We start from the raw sequence: 16,718 nt of genomic DNA on the forward strand, positions 1-16,718 counted from the left end.
GCGCGCAACTCAGTCATTTACAGCGTCTCCTACTATATTCACACGGACATAGACCTGTCATAGTATTGGACCGCATCTCGTTTCAGATCTGGGATCACTGGTTGATTAATAAAGAATATGATAGAGTGCACCACTATCAGTTACGCTGCTTTGCATATAGTTGTAACCACATTTCTCCTGTTGAATCTTGAATTATTCTAAATCAAGTTAAATAAACTCTTAAAATGTATGTAGAATAATGAGAAAAGAATTTAAGAGGAGATGGAGGAGAAGGAGACGAGGAGTATAATGTAGTTCAATCCAATGCTCGAAGTGTTGGACTCAATGATTACAAGATTAGACTTTCAGTTAGATTAATTTACAATTGAAGTAGAGAATTTTTGATTTCATAACATTGATTTTAAGTGAACTTTCAAAAATATTTCAAAACAATCAAAAATATTTCCAAAGGTTAATTTAAAAAAAAAATCTAGCACATTTTGAGACAAATTTACGAATAATTCAAAATAAATTTTCCCATCAAATTGTTCTTCACCTCATTTTTTTCTTTTTTCACTAAAAAAATCTTTTTGGTTGAAAAATTCAACAATTTTCTTGAAAATTCATCTTTTTGAATGAATTCAACTCTTTTTGATTTAAGATTAACATTTTTTTGCTGAGAATTTATATTTTTACATTCTCATCAGAGAAGATATTCGATTTGTGTAAACCCCCCCCCCCCCCCAATGTTTGTCAAATGTTCACGTTTTGAGACCCCTTGAATCCGAAAAACAGGTTTTTACCAATGTGTCTGTCTGTCAGTCTGTCTGCCCGTGGATGGTTTTTTTGTTAGTACGATAACTTTCGAAAGAATCAACTGATTGGATTTTCCTTTGGTAAATTCTTGTACTATCTTACAATGAAGGCCAAGTTCGTTAGACAGCCATTTTGGATGAACATTCAAAAAGTGAGCACATTTTGAATATTTTTGAGACAACTTGTTTTCAAAATTAAAAAATTTTTCTTACGAATATTCATAGTATTTGAAAAGACAAGCAATCGCATTGGGAACCATTGGGGAACATTGGAAAGAAAAATAACTTGTTTGGTTTAGAATAACGTACGGCCCACAAATCTTCACCGATTTCAACAACAAAAAATTGGAAAAAAAGCTAATAAGATTTCTAAGAGAGTTGTCCAGCCTGATACTGCATTTGTTAATAAATTTTCTTTATAATATAAAGAATTATAATCTTAAGAGACATTTTTTTAATATCATATAATTTCCATTCAAATTTCTTGCAATATAAGTAGAACAAACTATGATCATGGAAAATCATAGAAAATATTTTTTCAACAAATAATTTGTTTATAAAAAATTTTCTTGTTTAATATATAATATTGGAACAGCTTTAGCTAATATTAGTTTATGAAACTTAGGCGATTTGAACACTTTTCCTGATATTGGCGAGCACTGTTAACGTTAAATAGAAAAAATGGCCATTTTTTCGTCAGACTTATTTATTTATAAAAAATTGAAAATCTCATTGAAAAATCAAGCTCGACGACTCTCTTAGAAACCTTAACAGCTTTTTTAAAAATTTTTCTGTTCATGTCGCTTAATATTTGTGGTCTGTACGTTATTTTGAACCAATAATCTCATTTTTTCCCACCGTCCCGTGCAGAAATTGCCAAAGATTTGCCTTATTTCCGACTTGGGCCAGATCGGGCACACAATATTATGGATGTTAAATTTGGCCCCTTCTAGACTCCGGCTTAACAGCCAATATAAACAGTAGATGTCACCCCATTCATTTTGGGGCCCAAAGTGGGTTGATTCTAAATCACCAAAGTTTGAATTTAAAGTGTCAAACGTCAAATATATTTCAAGTAATAATTGAAACAGTGACAAAATAAGTGGAAGAAATGCCAAAACCGAGCACAAGACGAGTGCGTAGACATCGTATACTTCGAAATATTCCTGAGTTACGTTTTGAAGACTATAATAGGGTAAATTACTCAATTATGTTAAGATGAAACCTAACCTCGAAATAAGGTTATTTATTTATAAGAAAAATACCGGGAGTAGTACTAATGTGTTGAATGTGAAAACAAATTAGATCAACAATAATGTCATAAACATATTTATTTTCACGTATTTTTAGGTGATTTGATATAATCGGTATGTGAATACAAACTTTTTATTGTAGTATAGTCGTTTTTGTAAAAATGACTGAAAGAGCCAGTGCAATATTATAATCCACTTATTTCAAAATAACTTCATCCATTTAAGTTCAATATATAAATTGAAGCCAAAAATATATTGCAAAATACTTAAATAGTTTATCATACACAAATGCTGGCTGTTATATTGTATCTTTCGCTTTTCCGTTTGCTCAAAAAAAAATTGTTAACAAATATTTTGTTTCTAGTCTTACATACCATTGTTTGCATATCCCTTTTAATTATGAATAATAACAAATTAAAATGGGCCCGATTGGGGCCATAACGGGTTATCTCTGGGCGCTGCGCTTGGGCCCCGAACGGGTATCGCGTTTCATTTCGAGTCTGGCCCCATCTAGATAGCCCGACTTGGGACAAATTCTTCCCGATCTGGCCCCGATCAGATCCATATTGAAATTTCTGCACGTGGTGGGCCGGTATGTGAAACTGATATTATGAACTCCCATCTAACATAATGCTGCTAAAGGTTGGTTGAACTTTGTAGCATAAAACACTAACCAACTATGGCTCTTTGTTGAAACTAATCGCCCCCCCCCCACAAACCCTCATTAATCGAAGTTTTGAGGGTCACTGATGAAGGGATTTAATTTAGAAGTTAAAAAAGGTAAGGCTGATGTGTAGACCGTATGTGCTACGTTTAAATCGTACAAATAAAATTGGAAACGAGTAAATTCAGTTTTTGAAAAACCGGCAGAAGTTGCAGTAAAATGTTTAATAACAAATTTTTCTGAAGAATGCGCATTTTTTTAAAAGAGGCAATGAAATTACGTCTGTTTTCGTATCAACGAATGTTATGTAATATAATAATATACATTTATGGAAATGATATACAAGTTGAGATACGTGCTGAGAGTGTATTCGTCAAAGCCGAAGGAGCGTTAACAAAAAAGTAGTCACTATCACGAAATTAATGTTGTTGATGTTTTGACCTTTATTTGAAAAAAAATCTGTGCACGAGTGCAGTTGCGAGACGCGCGTCCAGCGCGCCACAAGCATGTGCCCGCGAAGCCTGCGGATTTTTTGGTTAAATATTCATCTACCACGTTAAGAGTTACACTATTTTGTAAAAACTCGCTTGTTTGTTGAAATATTATCATTTCAGAAAATTAAACGTCTTGTTAAAAAAGAAAATTTCTATAGAACATCTCGTGAATTCGTAGCAGTATTTTATAATCCGACGTTTTTGGCAGACTAATCCTTCGTGTAAGTATACACGAACAGTGCAGTCAAAACAAATAGAGATCGGTCTCATTACTCCTTCGTCGCTTCAATTTAGGTATGTAAAACGCTTAAGATTTTTGCTATCAATTATCGACAACGTCAACGTGCACATATATAGTCAGTATCACAGCGGACGTCTATATCAATGATTCCACGAGATTTCCAACAATTTCAAGGAATTTTTAAAAATTTTGAGGGATTTCAAAGTATTTCGTAAGATTTGACTGGATTTTAAAAGATTTGAACGAATTCAAGAATTTACCAAGGTTATCAACAGATTTCCAATTGATACGAAAGGATTTAAAAATATTGTTGGGAATCATTAAAGAACTGTAGATATTAAAAAGGATTTCTAAAGATTATAATTTAGTAAGGGATATTATATGATTTCGCGAGATTTTCAAATACATGAATATATGTTTTACTCAAACAGAATTATTTGGCTGCAAGAGTAGGTGAAGTTAGTCACATAAGGAACATTTTTGCTGCGAAAGTATTCCTGTTGAGGCAAACGAAAAAATGAAAAAGTCTCTCAACCTTAAATTTGATAGGAAATTCCATTTACGTTGAGAAAGATCCTTTTGTTACAAGAGGACAAATGTGACGTCACATTTCCCAAGATTTTATGGAATTTCGCGTGATTAAAAAACATTATTGATAATATATTATGCAATTATTCATATTCGATTCATTAACATATTACCAGAAAAAAGATTCTCGCTACTGAAATTCCTATCTAAATTATATGAAGCCAGAATAGATTGATCACAATTAATGAGTCAGGTACCCATTAAAGTGCCTTAATATGGAAAGGGTTCGCAAGAGGTTTTTTATATATCTGCAAATCAATCCAGAACCTCATTAAAACTAAATGTTCCAATTTATGTGGAACCTAATGAACAAATTCTTTATAAATACGAAAGAATTGTAGGATTTAAAGAATTCTAATTGTAAGTGTGGCAAGTTTCTCGACCTCTCCCTCTATAGCGTCCAGAATAAGAGATGTTTATAAATGTTAGATGCGCTACGACTTTTGTGTCGATTATCACATTAGCGAGTACAGAAATGTAAAGAATTTTCGTGAAACTATAAAATACATTCACTATTGGTAAACCTATTATATCTATTACAGGAATTATAATTATACTAACCTTTCGTCGTTTATGATTCAACGTTTTTGACAACTGTCTTTGATTGCAGGTTAATGGTGTTGCAGTAGCGACCAAGTCACGAAAAGGGCATAGTACTTATACATGGTACATAAGGGTTGAAATTCGCCAGCGCGCAAGTCGGTGTTCCTACCACTCTCTCCATTTCTACCCTCATCTCCATCCTCCCTTTCCACCTCATCACACCATCCCCCTTTCTTTCCCATTTGTTCTTCTATCTTCTCACTCACACTCATACTTAGTCTTGTAATCAGTCCATGCGCAGAGTACGTGCATCCAAAATCCTGGCTCAGTGCTAGTGACGCAAGTGTTAACGCATGCGCTGGAAGAATTTATGACCTATGTTACCTGTCGCATCGTCAGTGTGATCGTGATCATCCGCGAGTTGTGATCGCCTTTCGCGAGTTCGCGAGAGGGCGAACAAGCGACCAGCTGCCGGTCATCCTGGATACGTTAGCAAGGGTCGAACGATCGATCGCACGACGACCGGTCAGAATGAACATGTGCTGGACGATCGTGTTATCGACCGTCTCTAAGGACGTGCACATCCAACGGATGCAAGACAAGTGAAGTTTTGTGTTTTCCTCCCTTGTGCTGTCGGATATATTACCGCGGTGTTTGGGTTCTGAGTTCCGTTATCAAGCATTTGCTCGGTGTGTGACACGTGACTCACCGTAATGCGGCATCCGACACTTCTCACCCAGCTTCTTCTCGCTTCCTGTTGGAGCGTCGCGATGCTGAGCATCGTGTTCGCTGCCTGGCAAGAAAACGTTAGACCAAAGATGTACGTCCAACTAGGTAAGTCAAGCAAGAGTTTCATACAGTGTCATTTATATTTCAAATTTATCTCCGTTATCACCTAATGTTATCACCAAAAATTTAATTAGAAGCCTTTTCGGGAAGTTTCGTTTGATGAACAAAAAAATCCTATTCCCTTTTTAATATCTTAGTAAAAAAAGAAAAAGTCGCAGCGGCGAAAAGTATGAAGAGGATTACTAAACGGAATCGAAATTCGTTGCTTAAAAAATAAAAATTCAGGCAGGTTTTCATCTCGATTTGTGACTTCCTCAATTAATACTTGTTCTTTCAGCTCTAAAGCCGGTAAAAAATGAGGAAAATCGACAATTTCTAGTTTGATTTTCAAACTAAGTGTTCGGGGCTAGGCGACAGGCAAAAAGCACTTAAAATAGTATTTCAACAATTTGAGTAAAGCAGGAAAAGATATGTGAAGGTGCTATTAAAGAACAACTGAATTTAAAACTGCTGATGTGCAAAGGATTATAATATTTTTTTAAAGAAATTGGGTTCGCCCTACGATCAGATTGAGGGGGAAAAATTGAGATAAATACCCTCGGTAGAAACAAATTTTAGATGAATTAACATAACAAGGAGCTGCAAGTAGCACCTCTGATAATTCATAAGTACTTCAAATCTTTTATTTTATACATAAAAAGCTAAAGTTCTTCATATGCATATAATTTTCTTTCGTATATTGAACCACGGTGCGAAATCCCTCAGTATGCCTCTTTCTTATTGATTTGCAAGTAGATTTTGGTAAAAATTCATATAATTTCTTATAACGTGGTAACACAGTGGGCTTTCCTATCAAATATAATTTCTTAGTTACTATGTTTTAATGTGCCTTGTTCTGGAAATTCTCATAAATATTTTTTGCGTTAAATAAGAGAGAACTAGAGTAAATATGCATATATTTCTGGAAATAGATTCTATGCTTTACACCATTTCATACAGTGTACCATGGTAATTTTGGTATTGGTAAGTGGGAAGGATGGGGCCCTCCCCTACTACCTGCAGTTCCTTACCGAACAGTACCGTATGCCATGAGCATGGTAATTTTTTTACAGGTAAATAGGAAGGATGGTCTTCCCTTACTACCTATAGTTCTTTATCTAAAAGTACCTTATGCCATGAGCATGGTGACTTTTTGGGTTGATCTATGATGAAAGCTACTGTCTTAAATATATGTTTATCCTATTTAGTCCAGTCAATGAAGGATTAGAAAAAAAGATCGGAAAAGTAGCATTTTTTCACATATACGTTGGGGATAGCTTTATAAAGATACTGTAAAAAGTCCCCAACCATGTGTGTACGGCAACGGCCGTCGTGTTAGAAAGCGTTCAACAATAACATGTTTTTAAAAATAACTTGAAAACGGTTGATTTTAAGTCGAATATGGTCAGGTGAAAAAATGTTTACAATTTTATAGTGCACAAGAAAGGTTGTAAATCTTGTAGACGTATTGTCAACAGTTATGGAGGAAAGTACCCGAATATGAGATATTCTCGTATTATGAGATAGCAGGGTTTCAGCTAAACTACTATCAGTCCAAAAAATATAGGCGCCTCGATTTTTTTACAGAACTTTATGAAAATCTCAGCAGAAAAAAATTCTAAAAATATAAGACAATATGCGTGTCACAGGTGAAGGTTTTGGCAATATTGATACAGAGTTTCAAAATGTTCTGATGATTAGCGATTATTTCCTGGCGAATGGAAGGTGAAAAAGTACCATAATCATATTATCATTTCCGGATACTCAACTTTGAGTAGCTCTAGTCACTGAAAATAAATTATGAAAATTCTGAAAAAAATATATGGTTTCGTTGATTCTTTCTGTACAGTGTACACTGTACACAATGGTAAATGGTGGATTTAGGGACTGTGTAAACTGCCTGAGTACGAGAGAAGGTCGATTTACACGCGTAGCAGTAGCACCAGCAAAGTGCCCTGCTGAGAATGTGGTTGCCTCGATTATCGTAGTCTTTTGTATTTTTCTAAAAAGAAAATAATTTTTCAAACATCCAATTGCAACTTTTTGCTCCTTGTAAATACATGCAACACTGTCAAAAGCCAAAAATGTGTAATTCGCTTCAAAAATCATCTCTGTACACTGAAGGAAATAATTCGACGATACACGCATAATTCTGGTTATTCCAACCATAATGTATTGCTCACTCAGCTACAGCGATACGGTTTGCGTATTTTACCCATACCGTAATTACTGAAGCAATATTACTGATTCAGTCATTTGTTCTAATAGATATTTCTAAACATAATATGGCTGTAGTGGAACGAATTTGTACGGCTGCGTCAGACAGAATTTGTTTGGGGTAAATCAACCATACGCACGGCTCTCAACTGCACCTCTCATTAAGGAGATCTAAGCATACCGTTTGGATAGTCTAATGCTATGCATGTCTCATATAAAATACTAATGAGGATGCATCCTCCATGCTGCAGTGGAGTTGAAATTAATTAAAAAATTCGATTTTTTTTGTACTTTCGTTATTATTAATAATATAAAACTATGATTTCGTTGAAAAGTATTTTTCAAAGATACACGGAAAAAAATAAAAATCGTCTTTTGTTTACATTGCGTTTAACTGTTCAACGAAATGTGTTATAAAGTTCTATAAAATGCACAGGCCCGAGTGACGTAACCTCGATTAAAAGGCAGGGTATACGAAAAACGTAAAATAGTTCTGTAAAATCTAAAATTCTAGCTGAAATACAGTCTATATCGAAGAAGTTTTGAAACCAATGTTTCGCGGAAGAGAAATAATCTTTTGTATTATTATATTATGACTTTATAATTTAATATTTGTTCACGTGTTCCAGCACACAATTATTTGGTATTACACAATCACTACCCTATTTATAATTGCACGCTATGAAAGTTTTTATTTTTCGCGGGTTTGAACTGTATATGTTTCACATTCCTTACGCCTAAAGCCTCGCGGTTAACCTAGCTTCAAGTATAAAGAAAAAAATCTGAAATATAGCCTACAGCTGTGCAGGACCGTCTGCAAATTCTTGTGACCCGTTCTATGCAAAATGTTGCTGAGCACAAATTATTATTGAATATTTTATGTAATTAAACAAGATTTTAACTAAATTCAAAAATATTTCAAGATATTTTAAATGATTTTAGAGAAATCAATATATATTTTAAGAAATTTAATCGATTTTAAATAATTTCTACAAACTTCCGAAGATTTCAAGATATTTAACAGACTTTACAAATTCAAGAACATTATTTATATTTTAAAGTTACTTTAAAATCATAACTCCCTTTAAATCCCTTAAAACTCCTGAAAATCTGTTTTAATACTTAAATATATTTTTAAATTACATGAAGATCCTTAAACTTTTTTGAATTTTTTAAAAATAATTTTAAATGATTTGTAATATTTTTAATTCCTTTACCGATTTTTTAAACCATATCAAATTGATTTAAATCATACAAAATCCCTTAAAATCACTTTAAATCTTTTGAAATCATAAAAAGTATTTTAAAGTCTTTGAAATCAGGCGTAAAATAATTAAATTACCTAAAAATCCTGACCTATTGCATACATAAAATTCAAATATTATTTGAAGATACAAAAATGAAAAGCAAATAAATGTAAAATACATAATTTATTTAGAAATTTTTTGATATAATATTTAATAAATCTTAATCTTGTACAAATTTTGGAGTTAGGTATTTAAAAGCTTCTTCACTAACCTGATTTGCTATAAAACAAATCTGAAGACGGCGACTAATGCCGAGTCAACGCGCACCTCACCGGCTCATCAATGTCGCATAACATGCTCGGTACAATACATCGATTGGTATGCTGAATCAAGCAAACAGCGGGATGCCCAATGCAACACTTAAACGCAGTGTTCTTTCAAATAGATAGTTGAAAAAGTATACGTCCAATAGAGCCATCATACCGAGGCATACAATTCTTGTACCTACACAATAATATTTTGATATTTTAATCATATATCTAATATTACGCTTTTCCCAACTATCATTTCAGTCAAACAAACTTGCCTTGTCATATTAGGCTTGGTGATTTTCTTATACGTAGGTTAGTCTCGAATTCGTATGGCTCAAATTAACCTCAAACTATTTCTTTCAGTGTACGTTCCTTTGTTTCGGAGTTTACACCTCCCTGCGTTCTTGTTAACATATTTATTTTATATTTGACTCTAAATTTTACCATTATGCATTTTTTCCTTCCGAATTTCCATCATTTATTTTCAGTGACTTAGTAGAGCTAATCAAAGTTGAGTATTTGGAAGTGGTAATATGATTATGGTACTTATTCACCTTCCATTCGCCAGGAAATAATCGCTAATCATAATCATATTTGTATAATTTTGTTCTGCTGAGATTCTCTCGAAAATATGTACAAAACTCAAGGTGTTTATAAAACTAACTTGCAGCCCTGGATGAAAAAGTAATTTCGTGGTAAAGTCAATTTTTCATTGTGCTTCTAAAGATTATGAGGGAACTTTTTGTGTAATCAGTGGTGGTTGAATTTTTGAAGGGAAATATTTAAACCCTATTTATTATGCATTAAATAAGTATTTATCATTAAATTATGCCTAAAGGGATAGAGATTGAATAACTAAGTAGGAAAATATCGATAGTGTTCAAGTTTTTCAATGTACAGGCTAGACGTAATAAGTGCGTAGTTGCACGGTTTGGTTTTTATAATATGAGATTCCTGTGGTTCTTATAACACCTCTAGCTCCGCAAGGGAAACTTTTCACAAAAGGGTTTGTGATTACTGCAAAAACTAAACATATCTAAATAGCAGTAAATTTATACTTCGGAAATATAGAATCAAGTTTTTCATTAAAAATAATACTTTATTTTGCATTTTATTAGCGATTTCCTGGGGTATCTCATATTAGGAGAATAGTTTACGGACTCTGGAAAAAGTACTGTTTTTACATTTTTTTGTATTTTCAGCAAAAAAAAGAGTGTTAAAATTTCTCATGTATATAACTTTTTCACTTTAAGGTAAATTACATTCCTTTTAAAATGACCTATATTGCTTTTAAATTGACTCCATAGAATTTCGGCAATCACACCAAACAGAATTGGTATCTCATATTTACAAGTTGATAAGTTCGTATATCTTGGTAGCTTATTTACTAGGGACGGGAAGATAGATGAGGAATTAGATAGACGAATAAATTAAGGTAAGAAGGTTGTTGGTAGAGCAGGTCCTCTTATCAGAAGTAAAAATATATCAAATAAAGCTAAAATGGCAATACATAATTCCATATTTGTACCGACAGTACTATACGGTAGCGAGACATGGACTTATCAAGAAAAAGATAAGAGTAAAATTAACGCAATTGACATGAGATTCATGCGCATACTATGCGGGAAAACCCTGATGGACAAAGTAAGTAACGAGACAATTCTAAAAGAATGTGGTGCAAAAGAGACGCTAGTAGACACATGGGAAAGAAATCGGTTAAGATGGTTCGGACATGTTGAGAGAATGCCAAATGAACGACTAACGAAACAAGTGTATCAAGGTAAAGTAAATGGCAGCGTGCCCATAGATAGACCGCGGAAAGAATGGTTAGAATGTGTGAATGAGACCCCAGTTAGAAGAGACATAAGAACTCACAGAAACACGAGAGCCTGCATGAATAAATGCATGGACATAAAAGAAGCTAGAGAAGTATGCCAGGACAGGCAAGTATGGCGGCAAATAGTTTATAAAATGAGTGTCAGTAGAGTGAATGACGCCTGAAACAAAAGACCTTGGCCATTAATGGACCCAAGTGGGGAACCTTACATAACGAATTCGTGAGATTCTTCGCTTGGGGTGATTGCTAGAGAGATTGATCAGCAACCTGGGTCGGAGCAGTGTTGCGGAACGAACGGGTTATTTACTTAAATAGCACGACAATTCTGGATCAATCTGAAAAATCTCTATCCCTTCCACACACTACTCCTTTCCCCTACCGAGTGAGTCACGCCTACCCCGAAAGGGAAATGGCTTAATGGTATAATAATAATAATAATAATATTTGAGTACTCTCCTCTACTAGAAAATTGGATTATCTGTACAGTAGTGCTATTTCTAAACAAATAAAATAAAAGCTGAAAATATCAGAGAAAGGACGTCGGAAATAGATCAGGCAATTTGTACTGGAGCAAATGCATGTTTATGTTAAAAAAACTACCAACTAATTTTCATAAAAAATGATCAGTTTAAAACGAGCTCAACTTCATTGTACGGCTATCTCAGTCTTTTATATTGTTGGGAAAAGTTAGCAAAAAAATTTCGAAGGCTGCAATTTTGAATGTTGCTGGTTGGATGCTTTAAAAGAGGCCTTAAATATTATTGTTTTGACCTAAAAATGGGGAAATATATTGTGTAAACATAGATAAACAATTGAAAGAATTTTCATGTCAAAAACATTCCCTTAAGCATATCAAATTGTACGCTGAAGTTAAGCTCATTTTATACTTATAACTTTTAACGCAAATGAGTTGATCATGAACATGCATTTACTCCTGTGCAAATAGCCTCATCAATTTCCGACGTTGTTTTTCGGATATTTCAGCTTTTATTTTATTTGTTCAGAAATTGCACAACTGAGCCACCGGGTGTAAAAACCAGCCCGAAGCTCGAACACGCGTAAAAATTGTCCGCGCATCTCAAAAGTGGAAAATATTCAAAACTAAAAAATCAATTTAAAAAAGTATAATTGTAGAGAATAAAGAAATAAAACTTTGTCCTATTAGATTTTTTTGACAAACTTAAATTCTTTTAACTCGGCTCAATATTATTGAAATGAGTTCATATTTATTGGATTTACTTATTTATTTATTTATTTAATTGCAAGCAAAACGATGTAAGTCGATAATTTTCTTTTCTTGGTTTCGCCGCTAAAAAGTATCTAGGTAACTTCGAGTTTCAAACAACTTCCAGTGAGTAATTTTTTCAAAAATATTGAATGAAGTTTTTTTGAAAATCTCATATCGAATCGTTAGAAATTGACTGAGATATTCATATTTTGGAAAAAAAAGTTGACATCTGCCCGCGCGAGAATGCTGCCTGATATGAATATCTCAATCAATTTTTAACTAAACGATAAAAGATTTTCCAAAAAAACTTCATTCAACAGTTTTGAACAAATCACTCACTAGAAGCTGTTTGAGACTCGAAGTTACCAAGATACTTTTTAGCGGCGAAACCAAGAAAACACAATTCTCGACTTACCTCATTTTGCAATTCTGAGATGCGCGGACAATACTTTTACGCGTGTTCGAGCGTCGGGCTGGTTCTTGCACCCGGCGGCTCAATTAGGTATTTTCACTTGAATCAACAGCTAACTTCACTTCGTAGATTGCTGAGGGGAACAAGGGACTAAATGCATTTGATTCAGTTCATTTTTGCCGTATTTTGCTAATATCTCCGTAAAACCTAATTTCCCCTATATAACTGTGTTTGAAAAATAGTTTTTATTTTTAAATTACTATTTAATGAAATAATAAAATGATAATAATTATTATCAATTACAAAGATATCACAGAAATAACGTTTTGTTCCATGCATTTGATCCATTCTTTTCCCATCGGCTTTTAACGAAGTGAAGTTAGCTGGTGTTTGAAGTGAAAATACCTAATTGTACAGCTACACGGAAAAAAATATCCATTTCATTTTATAGATCTAATCCTATAGTAGAGGATACGATGGGTAGTTTAATAAAAGTTGAAATCGTCTTTGTTTTACATTGCGTTGAACTATGCAACGAAATGTGCAATAAAGTTCTATGACATTTAAAGGCCGAGGTGAGGTCATCTCTATTAAGGAAGTATTACAAAAAAATCTGAAATATAACCGACAGCTGTGCACGGCCGTCTTCAAATTTCTGTGAACCATTCTATAAAAAATATTGCTACGCTTATAATAATATATGTACTAAGATTTTCGATTTTAGGATTTCAAAAGAAATTTATTAGAATTCAAAGTATTTCTACAAATTTTCGAAGATTTCAAAATATTTAACAGACTTTAAAGAATTCAACAACATTATTTATATTTTAAAATTACTTTAAATTCTTAAAATTCATTTAAACTCCTCAAAAGTTCCTCAGAATTAGTTAAAATCTCTTAAATTCATTAAAAATATCTTGAACTCTTTTAAATATTTTGAAATTTTTTAAAATTCGTTTATAAATAAAAAAATTTTTTAAATCAAATAACTCCGGTTAAATCCCTTAAAACTCCTGAAAGTCTGTTTAAACACTTAAAATTTTTTTTTAAATTACATGAAAATCCTTAAACTCTTTTGATTTAAAAAAATCATTTTAAATGCTTTCTAAGATTTTAAATTCCTTTACTTACTTTTTAAATCATATTAAATCCATTAAAATGGTACAAAATCCCTTAAAATCACTAAAAATCTCTTGGACTCATAAAAAGTATTTTAAAGTCTCTAAAATCTCTTGAAAATTCTGGTGCTTTTTGGAATTCTTCTAAAATCATTTTAACTTCTTTAAAATTAGTTAAAATTTTTTGAAATTTATTTATAAATTCTTTTCTTTTTTAATTAAAAAGAATTTTCAAATTTCGTTAAATTATTTTGAAATACATTAAATACTTTTAAACACTTGAAAATATTTTGTAATTAGAAAATAATAATAAAATAATTTGGAATCATTAAAAACTTGTAGAGCATAAAGGGAAATTGAGAAATATGTTAAACATTTAACAAACGCTTTGGCTGGGAGCGAGGGACGCGGGGAATATCGCTACCTTGGCACAGTAGGGACTTCCAGCTACACTTTATAAGTTTATAGAACTTAGGTCTATAGGACTTCAATATGAAGTTTGAAGAACTCTTGTAGAGTTATTATAAATTTGTTTTACATTAAATCCTGAAATGTATACAATATCTATGACATTTGTTCAGGATTCACTCTTATCCCCGACTATAGAAATAATTCAGGAAAGATTAATTCACTTTTTTCCGTGTACACTGAAAGACTTTTTGTTAGAATAAATTATAAAAATGAATAAAGATTTCATATAATATTGTTCCAAAATAGGGAAAGCAGGGTGGTCTGGGTATCAACAATTAATATAGTGGTTTTCAACCAGCAAAACTAATATTTTTGTTTGGACAAATGGAAAGGATATTACATTAATTCTTATCAAACTTGTGAGAATATAAAATTCACTATATCAAAGTTGACAAGCGAAGATAAAACCATAGTAATACATTTTATTCGAAAGAGTGAAAACATCTTTTGAAATTGCCATACACAGCATATGAGAATCTCAAAAGAATGTATGATAAATAACTCACTCCACCAAAAGATTTATTCTTCAGAAGGACGAACTAAACACACAAATTAAATACAATTAAATACGGAAACACGCTTACAATTATTATTTTTATTATTATATACTAATGCATTTTATCCCTAACAACCAAACCAAAGGGCTAAATTACAGTATGGGATATTTAGCAAAAATCTTGGCAAAGCAGCGTCTCTTGTCGCCTCTGGGCAATATGACAAATATCTAGGCCCTGTTTCACGAGCGGCCGGTGTTCCATGTGTTCGATGTTCGGCTCTACACAATCGGGCTCGATTGGAAAACGGCGGAAACACTCGAGGAGCATTCTCAAACGTATCTATATGAAAAATCACGAATAATGATTTCGTAGTTTGCTATGCTCTCTGAATTTGAATTAGTAGAAATTTTACTAATTCATTCAGTGCACTTTATTTTAATTGATGAATCAGTTATTTTCAGAAGTTTACTAATTCAATTATAGACTTAGAATAAATTGAGAGAGGAAAAATGTCTAATTATGATTGTATTTATCCTCCAATATTATTTGTAATATTGAGGTTTAACCAAAAGTTTAATTAAAAAATTTTCCTCAGAATATATAGACTTAGTGTATAATAATACATGGGTATAAATGTTGTCAAGTACTAAGATTAATTTACAAATTAATTTTACCCGAGTATTTTTATACGCACTTTATTTGGAAATATTTTATTCTTTCCATTACATTTTAATTTTTCACATATATTCCTGTCTCCTTTTGAGAGTGAAGAAAACTTATTACATCTGTATCTCATTGATAACATATTGTCACTGAACGTCAAACATTTTTTGAAGGTGATAAAGAGGTGTATATCTGTGTGTGAATAAAATTTCATGAAAGATAAGTTTACTTTGAAAATTATAAAACACATGAAGCTATTACTATTATGCATATAACAAACAATAATTTTTTCAAAAACTTGCAGAGTTTCAGTTAAGAGAAAAATGTATAACACGCGTATTTTCTAATTAACAGTTTATTTTTATTGAATTCCGCAAACTAACTTATATTTCTTAAACGAAATTTTTAGAAAGACAATTTATATACATTCTTGTCCATCTTATGGTAATTATATATTTTAATTGCCAGAATTTTTTTTAATGTATATTTTGAATTCCGCGCAAGCGCAGTAATACACGGTGCCCAAATGAGGTATTTTCACTTCAACCATCAGCTAATTTCACTTCGTTAAAAGCTGAGGGGGAAAACAATGGATCAAATGCATGGTACAAAGCTTTATTTCTGTAATGTCGCTATAATTTATAATAATTATGATAACTTCATCATTTAATTAAATAGAAATTAAGAAATATGATATATTTTTCTAATACACTTATATAGAAAAAATTATCTTTTATGAAGATATTAGCGAAATAGGGCAAGATTGAACTAAATCCCATGCATTTGGTTCCATGTTTTACCTTCAGCTATCTACGAAGTGAAGTTAGCCTCTTGATTTGAAGTGAAAATACCTAACTGACAGCAGACGACGGAAACTAGAGAATAGAAAAATGACAAATTTAAAAAATTCATCTTCAAAGAATTGTGCGAGGAATTGCTATTATTATAATGATAGCAATTTCTATAGGCATTGCCGATGATGAAGTTATCGAAAAATTGAAAGGTAGTAATTTTTAATTGAATATTTATGCATAAAACCATTTAGCATTTTAAAAGTTTATCACCCCTTAAAGGACCCTAGGGGTAATTGCGATGACGGATTTTCCTGCTTTTTTCTGTATGCTTAACTGAATATTATGGCCACGCTAACTTTACAAGGATTTGTTCAATCGCGTGAGCCGTCGATGCACTTTTTAAAGGTCCCCAAATGAAGGTTCAAATTGGCCAATTGTTGTTGGTAGCGTTGACCATTAACAGTTTCGCCCGGTTTCAGAAGCTCATACCAGATTACACCACGCTGATCCCAGAAAAC

At 32.5% G+C, this 16,718-nt stretch overlaps 1 protein-coding gene across 4 annotated transcripts in view; it reads left to right on the top strand.

Moving 5' to 3' along the window:
* The window catches only part of LOC117175851 (semaphorin-1A-like), a 545,745-nt gene that overhangs the window by 54,429 nt on the left and 474,598 nt on the right, over positions 1-16,718 (top strand). For all 4 annotated transcript variants that reach the window (XR_004467545.1, XM_033365637.1, XM_033365636.1 and 1 more), the window contains one exon: positions 4,645-5,411. Coding sequence is in view for 3 of the 4 variants with exons in the window: in XM_033365637.1 (XP_033221528.1) it covers positions 5,291-5,411 (121 nt within the window). In the remaining variant the exon portion in view is untranslated. The remainder of the gene's footprint in view (positions 1-4,644; positions 5,412-16,718) is intronic.

This window comes from Belonocnema kinseyi, chromosome 7 (assembly GCF_010883055.1).
Source record: "Belonocnema kinseyi isolate 2016_QV_RU_SX_M_011 chromosome 7, B_treatae_v1, whole genome shotgun sequence".
Taxonomy (NCBI): domain Eukaryota; kingdom Metazoa; phylum Arthropoda; class Insecta; order Hymenoptera; family Cynipidae; genus Belonocnema; species Belonocnema kinseyi.